Source organism: Paroedura picta, chromosome 8, assembly GCF_049243985.1.
Source record: "Paroedura picta isolate Pp20150507F chromosome 8, Ppicta_v3.0, whole genome shotgun sequence".
Classification (NCBI taxonomy): domain Eukaryota; kingdom Metazoa; phylum Chordata; class Lepidosauria; order Squamata; family Gekkonidae; genus Paroedura; species Paroedura picta.
The window spans coordinates 85985747-86001215 of NC_135376.1; the positions used below are offsets into that span (position 1 = coordinate 85985747).

General features: G+C 41.0%; 1 protein-coding gene and 1 long non-coding RNA gene across 2 annotated transcripts in view; one reads left to right on the top strand and one right to left on the bottom strand.

Annotated features, from left to right (window-relative positions):
- The window catches only part of LOC143843918 (uncharacterized), a 243126-nt gene that overhangs the window by 163727 nt on the left and 63930 nt on the right, over window positions 1-15469 (bottom strand). The window lies entirely within an intron of this gene.
- Window positions 1-15469, top strand: part of LOC143842730 (uncharacterized) — a 35497-nt gene that overhangs the window by 19911 nt on the left and 117 nt on the right. The window contains exon 5 of the mRNA XM_077347891.1: window positions 11943-12091. Coding sequence (XP_077204006.1) covers window positions 11943-12091 — 149 coding nt within the window. The remainder of the gene's footprint in view (window positions 1-11942; window positions 12092-15469) is intronic.

Here is a 15469-nt window from a genome sequence, read left to right on the forward strand (position 1 = left end):
GAAGATATTCTAAGTTGGCTTTGTAGAAGCCAGCTGCTGCTCTTTCTCAGCTACAACAAGCAGCTGTTTGATTATTTTGACAGCCTATTCTACTCCTATGAATAGAACCACAGTCTGTAGAAGATAGCAGATTTCTTTTGATCTATGGTTTCATAAAATCTAGCCATTGACAAAAAAGCGTTTTTTGGCATATTTGATCATTCTGGAGTTCAGGCTTACGGCCAGTTATGAAAGCAGTAAGACTGGTCATTCAAAGGAAGAAAGGGAAAGCTCTCTTTTTGATGGCTGAGTAGCTACTAGATAAAATAATGAATCCATTTATTATGGACACAACACTTTTCAACAGAAAATTAATTGTAGCAATAAACTTATCCTTAGAGTACCTCTAAGGATGGTCATTGTCATTTGTGGGTGTGATCCGGAAGTTCCCTGGCTGAATCTCCAGCTCCCTCAGGATCTTTTCTATTTGGGATTGTACCTTTTCTTGATTTCTAAACATGGAGTTCCTTTCTCTGACGAGCTATGTGGCTCCTTCATGACCTGGGGCCGATATAACCAAGGGACTGTTTCTACTAGTAGGGGCAAATGTGGCAGCTTTGCTAAGTACAGCAGTGCCTTTTTGTCATTCCAACCCCCGGAAGTTTATGTTGTGCCACCACTATGTTGTGTTCATGGGCTTTTTTGGTGGTTGCTCCTATGTTACAGCATAGCTTTCTGGAGGAAGTAATGAGCTCTACCTCTCTCATGCAGGTTCAAAGGGTTTGTAAAACAACTCTTTGAGTGCTTTGTGCGTGCCTGGAATTTTAAAAACGTTTAAAACCCAGTTTATCAACATTACATGATGACGATAAAGATACTGTTGCTGCCAAACTTCAAGTAGGAGATGTGACTTCAATTATATCAACTTTTGAGCCTAGTCACCAGCTAATAAAATGTTGGTATTGCATACAAAATTGCACCCAAGAAGCACACTTTTCTCAATAGTAATTAAGGTGAAATTAGAATTCAGTAGGCACAAAGCATTGTTTACCTGAATACATAATTATATTTTGTTGGATCCACTGGTGCAGAATTATGAATTATAAACTCAGTGGTATGCATCACAGGTAGGGATGATGTGAATTAGAAGCAAAGGAACTGGGAACTCAGTTGGGCTTTGTGGGAACATACATACATGAACTGGCTAATCAACAGATGAGCAGTCTGTCTAAAAATCAGCTCCCTATTCTGAATTTAGTGGTTTAAAATTGCCATATATAAATGTATTGCACTGAAGAAATAGAGTGACAAGTAGTTTTAAATGTTTAATTTTGAATATAAATATACATTTATATTTATATTATATTTATATGAATATAAATGTATCCAAACAAAAATTATTATTGCATTTTACAGACAGGGTTTCAAAAATTTTATGCAATGAAGGAGGGGTTGAGGACAAAACATTTTCTATTTTTTTGTTTATGATAAATAATTGCTTTTTTACTTTCTGTATCTGTCATAAACATTTTAAAATTAAATTCTGCATTGAAAATCCAAATTCTGCTCCCTGAAACCATATTTGTTTGTATTTTGAATTATCTATTATATTCCACAGAGGTCCCTCCCTGCCCCAAAGTTCCTCCCCCCAAAGTCTTCAGACCCAGAGCTGGTGGCCCCAATGACAGCATGTACCATGTTCAACCACCCTTCTGAGATTTCATACAATACAATACAAAAACCTTTAATGACATCCAAAATATAAAACAGTATACAAATTAGTTCTGTAATACAGATCTATAAAATTTCATCAGGCATAGCCTGCTTTCAAGAGTATTTTTGCCATGAATTCATCGGTCCCTCTAAGCTTACAATTTTTCAAAACACAAGACAAGAGTCTCAGAAAGTTAAATTCTGATACAGACCATATTCTGCAGAGTTTCTGTACTCTTGCTGTATTGTAGCAGATACACAGCCCTACTAGACTACTGGCATTACCAGTAACATCAATTTCAAGAAAGTCAATCAATCAAACACTCATCTAAATGAAGAAATGGTTTTCAAATGGAAAAGCCGATTTTCCTTTCACATAATATGAGTACCAACAGTGACATCAGAGTCTTTCCTTCTGGAAAGGGAAAGGAATCACCGCTTCTATGACAGCATTTCCAACCAAGCTTTTTGTGAAAGGATTCCTGTGAATCTGTTCAGATGGGGGAAATGTGAGATTTGGGGGATACTGGATACTAGGGCTGCAAAACGCCAGGTGGTGGCTGGAAATCTCCTGGGATTGCAACTGACCTCCAGGTGACAGAGATCAGTTTCCCTGGAGGAAATGCCTGCTTTGGAAATGGACTCTATGACTGTATATTCCATTGAAGTCCCTGTTCTCCCCAAAACTGACCCTCCTTGGCTACACACCCAAAATCTCCAGATATTGCCCAACTTGGAGCTGGTAACCCAAAGTCTACCCAAAGTGTAAAATGCCCAGCTGTGGATATATTCAAACATATGGACATATTCAAACATCATACTATTGGTATAATTACTAAAATGAACATTGTACTCCTGGGATTTAAAATGCTCCTATATCTAGAAATCATTCCAAAAAGGGAATACCTCATTTCATGGTCGCTAAGGGCCAAAAGCTGGTGTGTGTAAGCTAGCGCATGTCACATTTTTTACACTAATAGTCTCAGCCAGAATAAATATTGTCTCCATTTGTGTGGCAGGTCTTTGACAAAGCAGATTGGTTGGGTTGATTAGGAATACGTGTCAGACACAGATAATGGGGGAATCCCTTTCAACAATATCACAGCTTGGACTGCTATAATGAGATCAATTGAACGAGCCTCCTGCTTTACAAGCGATATTAATTGCAGCCTTGTCACAGAAGGCACAATTCCCGATAAATGAAGTCAATTGGAGGGAATTACATTTTACGGCATTCCTCCTCCCTCCTCCTCCCCCATTTCACATTTATTTGCAAGAGCATGAATCTGTCTACTCAAGATCTAACTATCCCAGAAGATAATTCATGAGCTTTGGAGAACAATGAGTGTTGCTATAATGCAAACCCATCAGCACCAAAAGAATTTCAGGCAAGGTTTTCACCTCAGTCATGGCTCTTCCTTGTAACCTATTTTGATATATTTGGGGGCTGGATACTGAGATTAATATTTATACCTTAGACCTCCTTCCCAAACAGATTTTCTAGATAATGATCTCAATACAAATAATGGTCAGTAACATCATTCTTGGGTTACCAGCACAACTTTGCAGCATGCACTACCAGTAAAAGAAGAAGAAGAAGAAGAAGAATTGGTTCTTATATGCCGTTTTTCTCTACTCGAAGGAGTCACAAAATGGCTTATAATCACCTTCCCTTTCCTCTCCCCACAACAGACACCCTGTGAAGTGGGTGAGGCTGAGAGAGCCCTGATCTTACTGCTTGGTCAGAACAGCTTTATCAGTGCTGTGGCGAGCCCAAGGTCACCCAGTTGGCTGCATGTGGGGGAGGGCAGAATTGGACCTGGCTTACCAGGTTAGAAGTCTGCACTCCTAATCACTACACCAAAGCCAGATAACACCCCCATAACATATTTTATTTTATGTTATTATTAGCGCTGGTAGATACAAAGCAGGCTCTGCACAGCAGGTGCATCAGTGATTTCTCAAATCAAAGTGGAAATCTGGAGGCCTGTATAACCCTGGTATTTCTGGCTCTATGCTTATTCATACACTCTATACCCAGATTCCAGCCCAGTCCTTACAGCTGTTTCCCATCATTGATTGCAAAAATATTGGTGTTGATACCAGAACTGTCCCCTAAGGAGCTACTTATACTTCTTAATGGCAAAGAAGATTACTAAAGTAGATAAACTACTGACAGTTCACTCCTTCTAGAAGAACATAACATGTGCTCCCTCTAGTTCTATGGGATGCTTGTTTTCACTGTGAGGACAATCTATAAATATGAAAGCCAGTCCCCAGAGTCCTGTAACACATGGGTATCTTATCTTACTAACATATACAATTCAGATCAAGAATATGACTATGAAGTCAAAGGGCTATATCATTTCTCAGTCATCAGTGATCCCATTGAGTAAAAAGTAAAAAGGACTGCACAATTGAGAAGGGGTAACTTCCCATGCTGGATCACCAAAACGCAAGATTCACTCAATGCTAATTATGTCCCCAAATGCATCCCTCCCTCCCTGAATTTTTCATCATTTTGGTGACTCTTTGCGGGGAGGGATCATCTGGGACTGAATGTGACGGTACTGAAGCACTTGCTTGAATACTGCACTATGACCTATTATGCACGGCAACCGCTATGCCAGGAGGCCGCTGTGTTGTTGCAGTGGGGCAGGATGCCCCACCGTTCCCCGTGTACAACCAGACATCCACATTTCAATCATCTCTGGAAAAGTATCAGAGAAAGATGGTGGCAAAAACAGCTGTGTAGCACAGTGGTTCTAATGAAGAGTTCATGGTAAGGTTGCCAGGTTTCAGAGCTTGACTTGAAGTGTCAGGATTACGGCATTCTCAGTATATTCAAAGGAATGAGTAAAAACTTAAGGTGAGGGCCAGAATCAAAGCACAGGCTATTTCCACTTGCGTTGAGTTATTTTGTATTTTCTCTCTCTACCCTAGAATGTTTCTTACCCACCATGCTTTGCCCAAAGACACAGCTACAGATTAGCTCTACCTCCTATATGGTTGAGTCACACTGTCGAAATGAAACTCTTTTATGCTCCAGACAAGCTGTGTCCCAAGATTTTGACAAGTGGATTCTGTGTGTGTGTGCGTGCATGTTCACTATTGTGATATTTGTTAATTTGATTATGAGCTTCTACTTTGTGTGGCTTCCTTTGATGGTGTGTATTTTTGGTTTAAAGCCTCTTGTGGTGCAGAGTGGTAAGGCAGCAGACATGTAGTCTGAAGCTCTGCCCATGAGGCTGGAAGTTCAATCCCAGCAGCTGGCTCAAGGTTGACTCAGCCTTCCATCCTTCCGAGGTTGGTAAAATGAGTACCCAGCTTGCTGGGGGGGTAAACAGTAATGACTGGGGAAGGCCTTGGCAAACCACCCCGTATTGAGTCTGCCATGAAAACGCTAGAGGGCATCACCCCAAGGGTCAAACATGACCCAGTGCTTGCACAGGGGATACCTTTACCTTTACCTTATTTTTGGTTTAATTTGTTTTTATCTACTTCCTTTCATGACAATTTTTGGTTGATTGATTCTTTTTATGAATTTGTGTAAGGTTTAAAAAATATCTTTTTTAGCAGTAAGGTGGTATAAATATTTTCAAAGTGAAGCCTAGTGAAATATTTGAAATGCATACATGCAGCTTACAAAGGAGAAAAGGAAATCCCTGGAGGAGAGTTCATTGATGAAAAAAATTGTCAAATCTTTTGTATCATCTCTAAACAGGAAGCAAATTCACACTGTGTGAAAATGTAAGGTCTTATTCTCTTCTATGGCATATTTTGGCTACCAGCCCTGCAGGGAAGGACTGCTCTTTGCTCAGCTTTCCAAGGGCTACACACTACACCCACACAGTCACCATGCTGCAAAGGATCCTTTTGTCTTTGCCGACTTGCTTCGCAAATACTAACAAAGGATTTTGCTGCATGGCAATTAATCAAATGACCTGCTTCTAGCTTTGATCTGTGTATGTGCAGGATGGGGAGAAAGGAGGGCATTTCCTATTTGCTAGCCTTCAGCAAAAAAAAAAAAGGGGGGGAGGGGTCCAAATACAATGTGTAACTTTTTGACAACTTCCGTGTAGCAGATAATACTTGTGTCTCTTGAAATCATAAATGTTTTTTCTTGGACAAACTTTAAGCGATACAGTTAAAACTCTGCCTTAAAAACAGCAGAAGAACAAGCACAACATGCTAAAATTGTGTATCAGGGGACTTATTCTGGAAGGGTGTGTGTGCCGGCAGTTCCTTTTAACTTCTCCTTCTGGATGTATATTGCTATGAGTTTACCCAGTATACAGACAATGTGAAACAGGAGAAAGACACGTGGAGGAAATTCCCAATATGAAAAACCCAGTTCAGAACAACAGGTGGATTGTTGTCTGCACAAGAACAGAACTGTACTACTAAAGATTCTGCAAACTGATTAAAATTTATGGTGTGTGTGAGTTAAGTGCCAAATTATGATAGGAATATCTCATACACATTTTCTTGTTATGTCAAAGTATTACCATCAATAAAGAGTTTGAAGGATCTTGATACGTAAGACAGTGAATAGCTAAGTGATACTAAGAGGGTACTGATGAAACAACCTTTTAGTAAAACACAAAACTCTACTTCTCTTGCTTAAGATATCACATTTTTTAATCTGACCCCTCCTCCTTAAAAATAGGTGCAAGCAAAGAATTAACTGCAAGCAAAGAATTAACATGTTCCTAAATTTGCTTCCACTCTGGCGGTTCAACCACTCCACTTAATGGGAAATGAAGAATGTCATTGCACTCAATGTTTTTAATGCTGCCCTTTTGTCTTTTTTTCAGTCCCGATTTGTGGTGACTTTTAAAGCATGAAATGCAATTACAGCACCCAGCTGTTCATTGCAGACAGTTAAACACTAATGCAGTTTCTCAGGGCTACTGTCCCCTCAAATTTGTCTGTCTTCATTCTCTTCCAACCCAATCCTTCCTCACTCTATCCTTGGCATTCTTGAATCAATCGACGTTTATCAGTTCTTTGAGTGGAGAATTAAGCACTGCTTTTCATTTTGCATGCAAAAATATTTTCCATTTTTAAAGAAGATTTTATTGTACTAGTATTATTGCATCATAATCATCCTAGCAATATTTAACAATGATCCATGTGCAATCTGAAAAGCAATCAATTGCCCCTCTCTACAACAAAGGACAATTAATTCAGGAATGCTGTTGTTGGCCATGAAGGAAGTAATTCAATGGAGGCACACAGCAACAATGGAACAAAAATACTGCAAAGAGAAGCAGGAACTCTGCTGAATATGATATATATCCTAGTCAATACACAGAAGGATTTTGCCAGTGGAGACAGTGGAGTCTCTGTGGGAAAGGCCTCCATATGCCCCTTGCTGGGCTCTTCGCTCTGTGGGTATGAATTTGCTGGTGGTCCCAAGGCCCCGGAAAGCGCGCCTGGCCTTGACCAGGACCAGGGCCTTTTTAGTCCTGGCCCCTACCTGGTGGAATGAGCTCCCTGAAGAGCTGCAGGCTCTGCCGGAGCTCTCTGGTTAGGATGTTATTATTGTAATGTGTTTTTTTATGCTGATGTTTTATTGTGATTTGTTTTATTTGTGTTGTGAACTGCTGCAAGCCAGTATTGGCAGTGGTGATATATAAATATTAATTGATTAATTAATTAATTAAATGAAGCAAATAAATAAACAGTTGGATTTCAAATCGGGAACATAGGGTTACAATAAGTCCTATTTAGTAGAATGTTATTGCACCAAACCTCCAATGACCTCAGGGTGTCATACAGTTTTCCCTTCACCATTTTGTCCTTACAACAGCCTTGAGATTGAACTGTAAAAGTGTGACTGGCCCTTGGTCAAGCACTGCATGGAAATCCTGTTATCCTGGCAAGGCCCCCCCATAATAGAAGGCAGTCTCCAAGAGGCATTTCCGCTTCCCTTGAGCAAATCTGGAACTGTGCAGCATGGTACACACAGGGATGAGACTGGCAGTTGCTTAATATGGAAAGTAACTGGAATCATTCCTTGGACTAGAATGGATCTCCATTGGGTCTGAGTAACTGGAACAAGATAGAAAATCCTCTCCTTCCCCCATTTCCTCAAGGCCATTCCAATAGGCTTAAGTGAAATGTGCAGTTATGGGAGGAAAGAATAGGGCCAATTCCCCACCCAGCCAAACCATTTGATTAGAACAGCTCTTCTGGAATTAACCAACCCTTCTTTTGTCCATCTCCCGTGTCTCTGCTCCATCCTTTGTATTAATGATCCTCATTGCATCTTCCCTGGATTTCCTACCAGTTAGCCAATATGAACCATTGTTTAGATAAAGGTGAAGGGTCAACTACATCGATACCTGAATCTTAGACAAAAGATAAGCACCAAGTCAACCAGGTTACACCTAGCAAGAGGTATTGTTCATCTTTCTAGCTGTGCATCATATTCTGGACCTCCTATCTCAGTTACCTCATACTCCAGTTCACCTATCATGTACACTTGTGGCCCTTGGCCAAATACCACTCACCTGCGTCATGCAATACCGCCCCACAGGCTGGTCTGTGGGCGGGCCCAGGAGCTTCAAACCCTATATCAGAGTCTGTGCTCTGACACATGTGTGTGTTCTGTTCTTTCCACACCTGATATCATTTCTGAAGATCTGGTAATCAGCTTCATCTCTTTGCTCTCTGGGACCTATCTCTGCTTCAAGGCAGGTGTAATATAACCCTATTTCCTTATCTAGCTAACCTTTCTACTATAGGTTTTGGTGTGTGTACTTTGTGTGTTTCAGTGTATGTGTATAATAAAATACAAAATTCATTTTAGAATCAAATCAGGCCTGTGTATTTCAAGGTATTTCTAAAGGAATTAGACTACCATGTACAAACGGAAATAGATCCTGGTTACCCCTCATTTCACTAAGCTAATTCCTACTCCCACAAATTATTATTAATAAGCGTTCAGAGTAACAACCCAACGTATCAATTCCCCTTGCTGTGGAACAGGGGCTGAACTGCACAAAAGTATCACAGTGCTGGAAGTAGCCCATGTTTCATTAGGATCTCCCAGCTCTTTTATTCCATTATGACACCTTGCCCTCCTTGAAAAATGCATACAGAGGTCAAGCTAGACTTTGAAACTCATGGTAGTTCAACAGAAGACATATCCAATGAGAGGATGTCAAGCAGGCATGGTAAAGCAAAGACACCCCCCTCTACATGGCCAGTTATTAATTTTGTTTAATTAAATTGCTAGCCACACTCAACTCATGAATATGCCTCCTTGCTTTGCAGTGCTTTAGAAAGAGGCACATCAGCTGTATTATACCTTTGTGTTCCTTGCATTCAAAACTCCATCAGCATCTTGAGTGCAGGCCTAGGACGGTGGTGTGGTTGCTGCAATTCCAGTTTCAGAATAGCTGCCGCCATTCCACATTTGACCAAACGTGTGCCTCCACAATGAGCCATTTCAGCACTACAAAGGCTAGCCCTGTCCATTGAAACCACACACCACGTATGGCAATGAAACATAATGTAGCCCTGTCAGATGTCCACCCACAAGTTTCACTTCTTGCTATTGAGATGAAGATGAGAGCCTTTTGTTGTTGTTTTTACCCCATCAATGCAGGTTCATGCAAAGCATCAATGAACATTTTTCAAATTTTTGCAGCGGATGATTAAAAATTCTCCCTCAAATGTTTCCATAATTAAGCCAGCTTGAATGAACTTTTCTGTAGGGAAAACTACATGTTACACACTTATGTGCACAATGAATTTGTATCAGCCTTTGAAATTATTGGCTTAAGTCAACAGCATCACAGGCGGCTGTGATTTTTAACAGGGATTTGGCCACAGAAGTGCTTTCCACTTTTGCATACAAAATCTTCCCCAAGCTACTTGTTTCCTTGGAGGGTTCCAGATATCTGGAAACCTAAGGGGAAGACAGTTAGAAGAGGCAATTTCTTTTACCAGAAGGGATGGCAGGCAAAGAATCGAAGCCTGCCTTCTTCTCTACTGCTCCTCTGTTCAGAATTTAAGCTGTTTCGTTATGCTGTGTATGTGTGATAGGTGGTCTGTCAGGCAGTTTGTAAACATAAATGATATTTGCCTGCCATTTTGTACTGAAGTTCCAGTGGAAGATTTAGACTGTGTGGGCTAAACCAGGGACACTAACATGAGTTAAACTGTTGAAAATATAAAATCTGTGGGAAAGTACACAGTCTTGTAGACCTACTGTGCAATGTTATTGCTTTAACTGCTACCTGTACATGTGAGCCAGTGTATAACACCATGGCTCAGATTGGCCATAATGTAAAACCATGGCTTATTTGAACTTTGATTAGTTTTGTGAAAACAGGATTCAGCTCTAACAGTACCATTCAAAGCCTGGCTGACAGAATGCTGGTTTCATCACCTTTGCTCTTTTCCTGGTATCTTGACCTAAACTGTGGCAAAGGCAGCACCAGTAAACCCACCAGATTAAGACAAGATATCCAGATTCATACATCACATGAAATCATAGTAATACTATGGCAATAGTCATTAAACCAGCTTGAAATCAGAGTTCCAAGTCCTGGAGTGATGGACATGAACTAATCATAATTATTGAAGTGGCCCTCATCTGAAAAGTAACCACTGCTTGTTGTAGTTGTCTTTGCCCTCAAGTCATATTTATGATGCCTCCATAGAGGTTTCAAGGCAAGAGATGTTCCAAGTTAGTTTGCCGTGGCCTGCCTCTGCATTGCCTGGATTCCTTTGGTGGTCTCCCATCCAAATATTAGCCAGGACTGACTCTGCTTAGCTTCCAAGATCTGATGAGAGTGGGCTAGCCTGGGCTATTCAGTTCTTTCATTTGCATGTTAAAAGGAACCATGGTTAAATATTAAGCTAACATAAATACTATAGTTAGTTGAATTTAACCCACAGGTTTTTCAACCTCCAAATGTAACAATTGTGCCATCACATGTTTGTTACTAGGAGATATAACTGAGGGATATGAGCAGCTGATGATTTCAGCCACAAACATGCAATCACCTTGGCCTTGTTCTTTTACAATACATGGAATTTAACTCCACTGTCCTTTGTTAACAAGTTGGAAAATATATGTATTGACAATCTGTAAGAACAGAAGTTTAATAAAACCATTGTAAAGTGCAGTATAGTGTTTTGAGGATGAGGGCTATCCAACACTACCTTTGCTGGGAAACAGCTTTATTTTCTTAATTTGGTGTGGGAGGTAAAACAGTGTTTAGAATTACAGGAGAAAAACATGGAGAGAAGGAATGTAAATTAAGCCATTAACTTGCAATATTAAGTTTTGTTTTCAAATACCAAGATTTAAGTAGGAATTGGAGACAACTTTTGTAGCACCGATTAAAAATCTTTAATTATTAATGGTCGCTAGCCATGAATAATTGAAGGGTTCATATTGGTATTTATTCAGGTCTTGAGACTCCCCAAATAGCTGTTTAAACTCTTAAATTTTATGGCAATGTTTGATCTACACAAACAAACATGGTAACTTGGAACAATTTGTTTCTTCTAACAACATTTACTGAAGAGCTGGGTTTTCCCAAACCAGTGCCATCTTTATCCTTTATAACCTTTATAAACACACATTCCTCCACAAAACTGAACTCTAGTATTAACTAGTACATCTTATTAGCTCATGCTCTACCACGTAGAGTAGATATTTCTTCCTCAGGATAAGGAAGTCAGTGTTCTCTTCTCAATGCTCTCGATAGAGTTTTTACCTTACCTTACCTAGGGAACCATGTCCATGTCAGAATATTAATCACTAATCATGTCAGGTATTTTCTTATCTATCAGCATGAATGTAAGCATGAGAAACAACCCTAAAGTTGTACCAAAGACACTTGAGTACACGAAACTCCAAATCTCTTTCATCTTTACAGACAGGACATAGATGAAGCTGCCTTATACTATGAAAAACCAGTGGTCCCAGTATTTAGCCCATGAGAAACAACCCCAAAGTAGTACCAAAGACACTTGGGTACACGAAACCCCAAATCACTTTCATTGTTACAGAAAGAGCATAAAAGCAGCATAAGTATTCAATAGTCATAAAAACAATGTTCAAGCTGGAAGCAGAATGTAAAAAACACTTAAAAACTCCTCAGCTAAAATCCTGGGTGGAAATGTTTTGGCTTGATGTGTAAAGAAAAATAAGTTGGTGGTCAAGTGAACTTTAAGGAGACACTACTGGCTTTAAGGTGACACAACTGAAAACACTGTCTCAGGTTGCCATCTGCAGGTGGGGGCATAGAGAACATGGCATCTGAGAAGGATCCTAACTGCCAGGCTCTTGTATCTGCAAGAGTGACTTCCCTGCTATGCTTCACTACAGTAGCTTTGATCATCAGAGCAAAGTCTGCTTCCCTGGAAATGGGTAAGACTAATAGCTACTTGTACCCATGCATTCTCTTTTCTTTCTTTTTCTTTTTCTTTTTTCTTTTGCAGTTTTGGGTTGTTCCATTGCATTGCTTATCAGATCTCTTGTGGTAATTGATTGTCATGTAACCTGCCTTGAGTCTCTGTAAAGCATGTAAAAGGTAGACTATAAATAGAATAAATAGGGATTAACCTTTAAGGCCATCAATGGTCAGGAGCCCATATGTCTGCAGGACTACCTCTGTCTCCTTATGGCCGCCACAGGGCACTTTCCTCTGCAGGTATGAATTTACTGGCGATCCCTGACCTAAGGGAGGTTCACCTGACTGCAACTCGGGCCAAGGCCCTTTTGGTCCTGGCCCCGACCTGGTGGAATGAGCTCCCGGGAGAGCTGGGGGCCTTGACAGAGCTTTCGTGTTCCACAGGGCCTGTAAAACAGAGCTCTTCTGCTAGGTCTTTGGTTAAGGCCAGGTCAGGACAGTTACGATCTTGGCCCTGCTCCGAGCCAATGAAATAATCTGCTGCTTCCTATTAGCCCCATGAAGTGATTATACTGCCTCTGTTGAGCAGGGCTCGGGGAGGGTATTTTATTCTGCTGCCTTCATGTTATTGTAAGAGTTCTTAATGGTTTTTATGGGGTTTTATTGTGGAGTTTGAAACTTTGTTACCCGCCATGAGCCAGCAATGGGAGTGGCAGGCTATAAATCAAATTATCTTTACACCGCTCTGCGGTATAAATAAAGCAGTAAGGGGTATGGGGGTGTCTGGGATGGGGGGCCAGCCACTGGCCCCTTGGCCCCGGACAGAGGGCCCAATCGGGAGGCTTGTCATTCCGGGGCCAAGGGGCCTATTGGGCCAGGACGGACCAGTTGGGAGGGGTGAAGCACCTCCCAAGCCATCTGCCACCCAACGTGGGCCACTTTTGGCCCACGCCTGCCATTACCGCGCTGCTCGCCAAAACGCCAGGTAGGCCCCGAGGCCCTGGCGTCAGGCGGGAGGCGACCGGGGGCGGGGGGCCTCGGCCCGCCAAAGGCCCCAGTGTTGAGCGGGAGGCGGGCCTTGGCCCGGCCAAAGGGACAGCTGCAGCGGAACTGCAACTTTGGCCGGGCCGAGGTCCCACCGTCGGATGGGATGCGGGTGGGGGGGCCTCAGCCCAGCCAAAGAGACAGCCCCGCCATGTCGCTGATGTGGTGGGACTGCCCCTTTGGCCAGGCCAAGGCCCCGGTGTTGCCTGGGAGGCAGGCGGGGGGAAGCCTTGGCCCGGCCAAAGAGACAGCCCTGCCGCATCGTGGATGCAGCAGGACTGCCCCTTTGCCCAACATACAACAGGCTTGCATTCTAGTAAATAAATGAATGCAAATCACAAATGGTTATTCCTAAAAGTGATAATTGTTGAATCCATAACTAAACAAAAAAACTGGCATAAAATATATTCTCATTACTTGGTAGATGCTCTAAACTTCTTTCTCCAAAGCCTTGATATTAAATACAAATCAGATGCCTTCAATATAAGTTGGGTTCTTCTCTGGGAATCCAGCCAGAGTTGTATTGGGTGGGAGATGGAGCAAAGGGCTTTCATTCTTTTGGGGCCAACAAAGTGTGTTAATATAAATGTATATGCAAAGAAAATAAACTGTTAGATGGATGACCCCCCCCCCCAAGCCCTTAGCTAAAGAAAGGCTCAGTCTAGCAAATATGGACAGGACTCTATAACCAGTGTGGCTTGACACTATTTTTGGTTTGAGTGCATTACAGAGTATGGAATGAAAAAGCAAAGGTTGACTTTCTAACAAGGAGTAACAACCTGGTAAAATGGAATGTCCTTTCAGTAGCTCAAATAGGAATTTTTCCTGAGGATTTGGAAACATGCATCTTTCTTAATAAGTAATTAGTGAATGAAATAAAAAGCTGATTATCAGCTACCTTTAACATGCTAACAGCCCTACATTTAATAACTTAGAAGGTGATAGATGTCACACTGAGGGCGGTATATAAATCAAATGAAAGGATCAATACATTAAAAATAGATTCAGATGTGTAGTCATATTGGTCTGAAGTAGCAGAACAGTTTGAGTCCAGTGACACTTTTAAGACCAACAAAGTTTTTGGGTGCATGCACACTTCCTTGGACAGTGATAAGCCATTTTGTGGCACAAGACTTAGTTGTAAATTATGTCCTTTTAAGTTCTTGTGCGTTGGCTTGAGGAACCAAAAAGTAGGAAGGTAAGTCGCATATGGAAAAATTAAAATAAAAGGAACTTCACAGAAAGTTTCAGATTGGTTAGTACATGGCAACAGAACAAAGTATGAGTCCAATGGCACCTTGAAGACCAACAAATTTTAATTCTGGGTATGCATGGACACTACTTCAGAACTATTGACTTCACTAACCATTACGTATAGATGGAGGGGGTGGTTAGTTACCAGGAAGGTATAATTGGAATCAAGATGTATAAATAATTGAGCAATTATAGCTAAAATTGGACAAAAATATTGGTAAACCACAGAAATAGACTAGAATGGGAGATTGCTGAATTACAAGTTATTACAACACTCAGGACAATGGAATGCCAAGGACTTAACAGAGACATCAGGTTCTTATCTCATTACACATACTCAGTTCTCGCATCTGTTTATTAACTGTTTTATTATATGTATGCTAATTTGCTGTTATTGACAGATTTTACCAACCTCTTTAATCCAATTTTAGCTATACTTATTGTTCAGTTACTTATGCATCTTGATTCCAATCAGCCCTTTCTTCCAACTAATCCCTCCCTCCCTATATATCGTTATTGGCCAAGTCTGTTTCAATATATCTGAAGAAGCGTGCATGCACACCAAAGCTTATATCTAGAATTAAACTTTGTTGGTCTTCAAGGTGCCACTGGATTCAAACTTTGTTCACAGAAAGTGTTATTGTAGTACAGACAATCTAAATGTAAAAAGTAAAGAGAAAACATATGCTAGGGTCTTCCAAGGCCACTGGTCTACTGCTGGGGACCTCTGAGAAATGTGAGAAAGCCACAGCCAATCTGAAAAGGATCTCTTAATCTCTTTTTACACATGCATAAAGTCTCTCCCCGCTATATGTATATGTCATGTACTTGTAATAAACATGCCATCTATGTATACCACAGTATGTATTTTAATGGTACTTCTGAAAGGTCAGACAATGCAAAGAAGTATGGGTAACAAGCAAACCGATAGCATAAAGGTGATATAACAACATATTCAGTCCACTAAAAGGTGCACATCATTTTTCTGACAAAAAGGCACATTCAGATTCCGAGAAAAGCGCTGGGCAAACAAATGCATAGGTGAGCTGGCTTCTTCTGCATAACACAGGCAAGATCTGTGTGCTCTATCCTGAAAC